At 48.7% G+C, this 8941-nt stretch overlaps 1 protein-coding gene across 1 annotated transcript; it reads right to left on the bottom strand.

Annotated features, from left to right (window-relative positions):
• Positions 1 to 5326: 5326 nt before the first annotated feature.
• Positions 5327 to 8717, bottom strand: LOC136789930 (E3 ubiquitin-protein ligase Topors-like). Its single transcript, XM_066991256.1, has 2 exons — positions 6620 to 8717; positions 5327 to 6448 (listed from the first exon to the last, which is right to left on the bottom strand). Exon 2 carries the CDS (start codon positions 6359 to 6361, stop codon positions 5327 to 5329), a length of 1035 nt encoding a protein of 344 aa, XP_066847357.1. The 5' UTR covers positions 6362 to 6448; positions 6620 to 8717.
• Between the last annotated feature and the right edge of the window lie 224 nt (positions 8718 to 8941).

Below are 8941 nucleotides of genomic sequence, written 5' to 3'. Positions count from 1 at the left end.
GAGTAATATATATTTTCAAATTATCTGCTAAAGTCCAGCAAAATGTGAGTGCTAGCAACTGTGCCTGCCCTAATTTTTGCTACAACTTGTCATACAGGAAAGGGGTAATGCTACTTTTTTTTTTTTGCAGCAATTTGTTCTAAACTTTTTCTGCAGAGAAGCAAGATCTCTGTTGTTTAATAGTGAGAAATGAGGCAGTTGTGCAGAACTGCTTTGAGCATTTGGGCAGACTTTCCCGGAGCTCTAGAAAAGGTTTGTAGAGAGGGAATCCTTTCCAAGTGTGTAGCCACTAGGCAGTGGGGTGCATGCCTTTGCGAGTAGGATGCACATGGCCTCAGGTTCAGGCTGCAGCAACGATGTCATGTGAGATATTTTCTCTGTTAGGGTGGGGAACTGCAAGTGATTCACTCTGGGAGAGAAACCAGTTTGTAAGACAGAGAGTGGAAAGAAACTTCTCCATAAAGGAGAATTACCTGAGGTGGCTAAAGACATCTGTTGACAGGACCAAACCCAATGTTAAGTTTTTCCCCGCTTTGTCTCACCATCCTCCTGTTCCCCAGAACTGAGGAAATACCTGGGAGGAGATATACCCAGATGGGATTAATTTTGCTGAAAACATATTGCAGGGTTTAATGTATGTTTACTTGTAGCTTTCCTGCTACATTAAACCCTGCAATAACTGCAGCAGGTTCCCTTTAGCACCCTGTAGTGTCTCCCCATGGCACCAGGCCAGGAATCACTGAAGTCTCAAGAGCCTCTAAGCTCCAGAAACTGAGAAAAACCTTGAGACAGCTTTCCAAACATCCCACAAGACCTCAGGACTAACAAAAATGTCGTGAGACATAAGAACTGCTCCTTTGAGTCACACACAATTAGACTCCTTACTCCATACTTCAGAGCAAATGCCTCTAAGCCTGATGCCATGAAGGAAATCCGAGAGCTCTCTTAGAGCTGCCCCTGAGGAAGCTCATGGAAGGAGAGTTCTTTACACTGTTTTCCAGGGACTTGATGTGAGTTTTGTAGTGTCAAGGTACTACAGCCAATAAAAGTTTGAACAAAGCAAAGAGAGGAAGAAGGCAGGAAAGATATGTGATCTTCATACGTAGCTTTAAAACATGAAAAGGTGTCATTGGGAAAAAAAAAATCAAAATATATCAAGAGAAGAATAAGAGACAGCTAAGAGAAACAGTTGAGGACAATGACAGGCACAGAAATGATGTAGTTAGATAAAAGAATTGTGCCTGTCCCATTAAGAATTTGCACAAGGTAAATGAGAGACAACAGAAAGCCTTAATTATTTAAGTAAAGAACTTTGAATATTGAAGAAAATTGAATATCTTAAGCCTTTGGTGTGAACAAAAGTCTTTTAAAGGGATGGTGGAATAAAGGTGTGAGAGCAGCTGTGACTCAGCTACCGATAAGGAAGGATATGTCCTCGCCACAGACAAATGTAAAAGTGTGCATGAAGAAAGCCTTTTCTAAGAAAACAGCTTTAGGCTCCAAAGAAATGAAGAAAAATCACAAGGATAAAGCAGATATTCTCTGGAGAAAACTTACTTAGCAGGGCAAGAAAGGATGGTTTTAAATAAAGGCTTTGTTAGGGTTGAACCAATGAGTGTTTGTTATAAGTTTTCAAGGTTGATTTAGAGAGACATCATTATGGACTGTGGTCTTAGTACACTTTAACTGTCTGAAAACAGCATGCAGATTAATGTAGAGAACAAAAAAGGCTAGGGTAGGTGTTGCTAGCAGCCAGGTGATGGCAGCGCATAGGCGGTTCCTCACTTCTTGGGAGTAAACCCACATCTTTCCCTCTGTGGAAGAAGATGCAAAAAGTGATTGTGATACTGATACAAAGGAGGCAGATGTGACCCTAGACTGCGATGGGTATTTCTGATAAAATGCTGGTACTGAGCTAACCGGTGGAGGATGCATTCATAGCAGTAGAAATTTGGCTGGTAGGGGAGGAGGATGACAGGATATTTCCACACTCTTAACTAGGCGATTAATCCTTGGCGGAGACTGGGAGAGGAGAGACAGACAAAAAAACCCTTCTGTCATTTCATTTGGAAATAATAAATGATGAAAACAAAACTGGCTCTGAAGCAGTGTGGATAGGTATCATAGTACTGAGAGACTTGCTGGTAGACCAGAAGACAAATTGAACTTTGAGTGTAGAGTAAAGAGTAGATAATTATACAAGCACCTTGAGGAGCCCCAGCTAACGATCACAGCTCAGGAAATAAGTTTGGCAACCCTAATGGTCAGTTCTCTTTAACAGCTATTTAGTCTAGCAGCTATATTAAAAAACAAAAAACAAACAAACAAAAAACAACAACAAAAAAAAAAGGCAAAACAACAACTAGACAACATAAACAACATAGATAGATTTATTATTTCACTGTGCAATTCAATAATTCAATAATTTATTGGTACTATTTGTGATTCTGGTCTCCACATCCCCCAAACCACATAACAGAAATGAAAAAGGTACAGCAAAGTTCAAAATTATAGAAAGAATTGACTACCAGAAGAAGAAACTTGTTCTTCCCCATTTCTCAGTACTTTGTATTTACCACTACTTTCTGTGGCCAAAATGCCAGAATTATGAAGCTTCTAGAGGCAACTATAATTTATGGACATATTTGCTGGTTTTAGGCTGTGGACCACTGATATGGGCCTGCTTCATAATTAACTTGTGCTTTTTGCAAATATCTTCAAATGATGCCTCCTGCGAGTCTACAGAGATTGTACGAGATCCTTGTTGAGAATCGTTAGGTTTTCTTGTGGTGCTTCCCATCGCCTGTACTTCAGGAGCTTGCCAAGCCCTGGCAGAACAGGGGTATGTAGAGGCAGCTTGGCCTTAGCGTGTGCATAGTCGGTAAGTGGGGTGATTTGGGCGTTGGCATGGCCCTTTCATTTCATTTAGGTAAAGAGCAGAAGACACTGCTGACTGCAGAGTTGGGTCTCATCTCACCAGTAGTATTGGCATGGGGAAACTGCAGAGACATGACGAAAATGGAAGGGAAAAAGCATCGAGTTAGACAGGGATAAAATAACAATAATAAAAAGAATGCCTCACTGTTCAGAGAAAACAGGCTTTGGTGGGGCTGTGGGCAAATGTTCCTGCTCTCAGAGATCTACACAGTGTTTATCTATCAGCAGTGTTAACTGCTGAGAGAGATGGCAATTTGATCAATTCATGAGGTATTAGCATTTATAACCCACTGTGTCTTTTAATGATCTCTTTTAAACATGTGTGGGGGAAAAAAATGTTTTACTCAGAGTGGAAAATCCATAAAACTGCCTATTTCCAAAGCCGCAAGTGACTGCAGAGAGATGCCAGTTTTTATAAATAGACTTAAAAGAAAACAAGCAAAACTTTAGAATTTGTGCCTGATTAAGGAGCAGTGCTAGTGTAACAAGGATTTTATACCGCATGAAGAGATTGAATAGATTTAGTGTGAAAATTTTAAAGTGAAAAGAACAATTGAATGAAAGTGGGTAACTAAAACTAAAAGTTTGCACCTGCAGAGATGGCAGCTCCAGCTCACTGATATATTCAGGAGTTCTGTGTATTCCTTTTGATGTTTCTTGGATGGATATTACCAAGAAGTCACAGCATGCCCAGCATTTTGACTTTGCTTTTGTTAGTGGTTCAGATCAGGAAGAGTATGACTACGTGCTTCAGAAACTTACCTGGTGTTTGTGAATTAATTGGTAAAAATGCATTCTTTTCTCCATGTTCAGTGATGGTTTTCAAAAACATCCTGAAAGAGTTTCCACTGTGCACTGAAGCTCTTCTGTCTGTGTGGTTGTGCATGCCCTCATGGAGAGGGACCTAGGAAAATTCATTTTGTTTCCCATGATGAAAAAAAATATTTCAAATTCCTTTATCAAAAGAGAGAAAAGGTGGGAATATATGACGAAATTTACATAAACATTTTTACCATTATTTTATTGAGGACAGGCTGACTTCATGGGGAAAACACATGGAAGCAGTGAAGTTACAGGTGGGTTATAGAAATGCAAATGATTGTTGGAAACTTTATTCTGTAACTTGTGGTGAGTCCACAGCTGACTGATATCATGTTTGTGTGTTTGTGCCCCCAGAAAGCTCCTTGTTGAGGTCAGGGCCCTGTATGTTGTTCTGGCTGCTTGAGGGGTCAAGACTTGAGGAGAGAGGCAGAATTCAAAGGTTTTTCCCCATGGGCTGCAGAAGTCATGGGCACAGCTTTGAGAAGTCTCACTGAAGGAAGGAGTCCAGAGTGCAGAATAATGTGGGGTTTGGGGTCTAGAGAAAATAGAGCCATTGCTGTTACTTTGTTGGTCACATCCGTGGGGATCTGACATCCATCTGCCGTTTTCTTCCTAAAAAAACACATTTCCTTTGACCTTCTTTGGCTTTATGGCAAAACCCCCTTTCAGAAGCATTTGGACCATTTCATTCCCTTTCTCCAAAACTCCTGCCGCTGCTGTGTTGCCCCACGCACGATGTCATCAGTGTATTATTACGGATGTTCAGGAGCTTCCAGCCCAGCAACAGCAGCTGGGGTGACATGGATTTTGCCTTCCTGGCTTTTCTTCAGAGGCATGCCCACACCACCATCGAACCAGACAGTAACACCGTTCAGCCTCATTGCTTTGGTAAACTCTGGGCTGCCAGGTCTGAACAAGCCCTGGGCTTGTCATTCCTGGTGACAGGCCCAGGTTTTGGAAAGAAACTGAAGAGAGAAACAAACAGCAGATCTCTCCCCAAAAACAGCGTCCCTGCAAACATGTCTGAAAAGGCTCTGGAGAGACCAGAAGGCCGAGTGTGTTGATGGCAGTGCCATTTCTTGGAGCTGAATGCACATTGGGATATGCTGACCACATCCATGAGCAGCATTGCTCTACCCCTTTTGCAACTGCAAGTGCATCCATGCAATTTCTCAGCAGTCACCCACCAAGTGCTTCTAACTCACCTGGATCACACCAGGAGTTGGTTTCCAGTGACCACCATCTTTGCTAAAACCAGAGCCCCCCTGAGGAAGTTTTGGTGGAAGGCATTTCCAGTTTCTGCCAGAGGGATCAAAGCCCAGGGGCTGGTGGCTCTGCTTGTCCCAGGAGCTGAGCCTCAACCCACCTCTTATCCCCACCCTCATGGGGGCCTCTTGCAGCACCACTTTTGGGCCCTGTGGCCTGGAACACCCATCCCACCTCCCACACCCCATTTCTGGCATCACACATAGGCTCTGCCCTGAACTCTCTGGAGTAAGAGCAAGACACTGTCTGTGTCAGAGTTACCATTTTTATTTATTTTTTAATGAAAACTAAATGTGCCCTGCTAAAGGCGCCGGGGGGGCGGCCTCTTACAGGGGTGGGGAGAGTCCGGGCTGCTGTTGGACCTCCTCTTCGGGGGGCGCCGGGGCCCCCCACGCGAACTGTCCCTGCCCAGGCCAGGAGGAGAGGGCCCGTGGCTGCAGCCCTGCATTGCAGCACCTTCTGCTGCCGCCTGTCCCAGCTCTCTGAAGGGCTCCTCCTGCTCTGTGGGGATGGGTGCAGTGGGTGGGTGGCCAGGACCCCCATGTAGGGCAGCACTGGAGGTGCTGGGGAGCTCCTCAATATTAGAATCCTCTGAGCTGCTGGAGGAGAGCACGATGGTGAGAGGAGTGTCCCGGGAGGAGGCAGCATGGCCGGGGGTGGCTTCAGCGCTGTCTTCTGGCTCCCAGGCTTCTTGGGAGTCCCCGAGGTCCACCTCAGGGCCATTCTGGTGCTGGCTTGCAGGAGGGGGTTCCAGGAGCCCCAGCTCCTCGAGGAACTCATCACTGCACATCTCTACGGTTCTATCAATGAGCTGGTTCACAAAGCTCTCTGCATGGCCCTGCAGGAATGGCTGCAGCTCCCGAACCAAGACCACCTCCTCCAGCCCGCAGCGGCACAGCCAAGTGATGACGTTGGCCTCTAGCACATCCTGGTCCCACCAGGCAGCCCCAAACAACTCCCTGGCTTGCTGGCGCAGCCAGGGCCTCAGAGGACCGAGGATATCGGGGTGTTCCCTGAAGAGGGCCGCCCATTCCTCAGGCAGGAGGCCGCTCACGGCAGTCTGGGGCACCGGCACTGCAGCCCACTGCTCATCCTGGTGGCTGTCCTCTTGGTTCGCTGCATGGCGGACAACTCGGACCTCCAGAAAGTCGTCTTCGGACCAGATGGAGTAGCGTATGGAGGTGATGTCCTGCCTGCAGAGGGGGCAGTTGGCGCTCCTCTTGGCCCAGCGCATGATGCAGCCCAAGCAGAACTGGTGCTGACAGGGGCTGACGACGCTGGGCTCCTTTGGGGTCCCCTGGCACACAGGGCAGGTGACGTCAGCCTCTGTGGCCATGGTGCTGTCTCGAAGCGGCGGGCTGGGGAGAGCTGTGGATGGGGAGCTGCTTCCCCTCACTGGTGCCGCTGTGACAGGTGCTGCGCGCTGCAAGAAGGAGAGAGGCCAGGGTCAGTGGCTGTGCCGGGGCAGGCAGCGGCAGTGCCCCGGCCCCTCAGCAGGAAACCCCCCGGGCCCAACCCCAGCCCCAGCCCCACAGCTGGGCTGTCCTGTGCCTCCCGCGGGCCGCCCCAGGGCACTTGTCCCTGCACAGCTCACCTGCACTGCTGCGAATGTGCTTCACAGGGCCCCGGCTGCCTGAGTCAGGCAGAGCCGGGGAAACACAGGCATTGGCTACGGGGACGGGCACCGAGAGCAGCTGCCGGCGGCCCCCCAGCACAGCTCCACCAAACCCTTGCTCGTCTCTCCAAGCCTCGCACACACGCTCAGCTGGAGTCCAGGCACGAGCCAGGCTGGGACAGGCTCTGCCGGTGCCCCAATATGAGCAGCAAGAGCCGTGAGGTCACAGCCCATCACTGGGTGTCATCACAGTCCATCGCTGGGTGACATCACATCCCATCACTCTGTGTGACCCCCCAAAAACAAAGTACATGTCTGAGAGCATTGCCCAGATGCTTTGTGAACTCCAGCAGGCTTGCTGCCCTCACCACTTCACTGGGAGGTCTGTATCAGTGGCCAAGCCCCCTGCCAGTGAAGAATCTTCCTCACCTCCAGCCAGACCCTCCCCTGTCCCAGCTCCATGCAATTCCCTCGAGTTTTGTCACTGTCCCCAGAGAACAGAGCTCAGTGCCAGCCCCTCTGCTCCCCTCGTGAGGAAGCTGTAGGCCACCATGAGGTCTCTCTTCAGTCTCCTGCAGGCTGAACAAAAGCAGAGACCTCAGCCGCTCCTCATCCGTCTTGCCCTCCAGACCCTCCACCAGTTTGAAGCCCTCCTTTGTACACTCTCCAATAGCTTTATGTCCTTCTGTTATTGTGGCGCCCAAAACTGCACACAGGACTCGAGGTGAAGCTGAAAGAGTGCAGAGCAGAGCACAGCAATCCCTTCCCCTGACAGGCTAGCGATGCTGTGCTGGAGGCACCCCAGGATATGGTTGCTGCTCCTGGCTGCCAGGGCCCACAGCTGACTCACGTTCATCTCGCCATCGACCAAAATCCCCAGATCCCTTTCTGCAGGGCTGCTCTCCAGCCTCTTTTCCCCCAGACTGTCCATACAGCCAGGGTTGTCCCTTGCCAGGTGTGGAATCTGGCACTTGCTCTTGCTAAGCCTCATATTGTTGGGGATTGCCCAGCTCTCTACTTTGTCAAGATCTCTATGCAAGGCCTCTCTGCAAGGCCTCTCTACCCTCAATAAACTCAGCCGCTCCTCCCAATTTAGCATCATGCGTAAACTGACTCAGTATGCCCTCAAGTCCTACATGCAAGTCAGTTAGGACAACATTGACGAGAACTGGTCCTAAAATGGAGGCCTGCGGAAGCCCCCTAGTGACTGGCTGCCAGCCTGATGCAACCCCATTTACGATAACCCTTGGAGCCTGACCCATCAGCCCCTTGTTCACCCATCGCATTATTCATTGCTCTAGCTATGTTCTTGCCAATTTGTCCAGAAGGAGACTGTGAAAAACAATACTGAGCTTTACTGAAATCCAAACAGATGCTAACAGCTGGCTTCCCTTGGCCAACTAGATGGGTGTCTCAATGTGTTATAGGGACTTTCTCCTTTTCCCCAGGAAGTAACAGTTTTGTACTGGGCAGGCCCTGCTCTGTTGTCTGAGTCCCTAGTGATGGCTAAACAGGTGGCCAATGCTAAACATATATTGCAATGTTGGAATGTCCCAGCACCCATGTGCCTTCAGTGTAGTCCTTAACAGTCCATTTTCCCAGGGGCCAGTGCATGAGAGGGGATGTGATAGACTCACTCAATGCCATCCTCTTTGGCCCAGCAATCTAGGAAGTTGGCCCAGGTATCACAGAATGGTTTGGGTTGGAAGGGACCATAAAGATCATCTAGTTCCAACCCCTCTGCCATGGGCAGGAACACCTCCCACTAGACCAGGTTGTCCGAAAACCCATCCTGCCTGGCCTTGAACACCTCCAGGGTTGGGCCATCCACAGCTTCTCTGGGCAACCTCTTCCAGTGCCTCACCACCCTCAGAGCAAAGAATTTCCCCCTTATACCTAACGGAAACCTACTCTGTTTTAGTTTAAAGCCATTTGGCCTTGTTTCTACCCCAAAAGTCCTTGACAAAGTGTCCCTCCACAGCTTTTTGTTGTTGTTGTTGTTTTGTTTTGTTTTGTTTTTCCCAGCTCCCTTTAGGTATTGGAAGGCCTCTGTAAGGTCTCCCTGGAGCCTACTCTCTCCAGGCTGAACAATCCCAACACCCTCAGCCTTCCGTCATAGCTGAGGTGCTCCATCCCCTTGATAATCATTGTGGCTATGCTTTGGATTTGTTCTAACAGATCCATACCCTTCTTTTGCTGGAGGCCCTGGAGCTGAGCACAGGGCTCCAGGTGGGGTCTCACAAGAGCAGAGCAGAGGGGGACAATCCCCTCCCTCGCCCTGCTGGCCACTCTGCTTTTAAT

This window comes from Anser cygnoides, chromosome 2, assembly GCF_040182565.1.
Source record: "Anser cygnoides isolate HZ-2024a breed goose chromosome 2, Taihu_goose_T2T_genome, whole genome shotgun sequence".
Taxonomy (NCBI): domain Eukaryota; kingdom Metazoa; phylum Chordata; class Aves; order Anseriformes; family Anatidae; genus Anser; species Anser cygnoides.
Note: the sequence above shows the minus strand (reverse complement) of the source record. Positions and strands in the feature narration are given on the sequence as shown.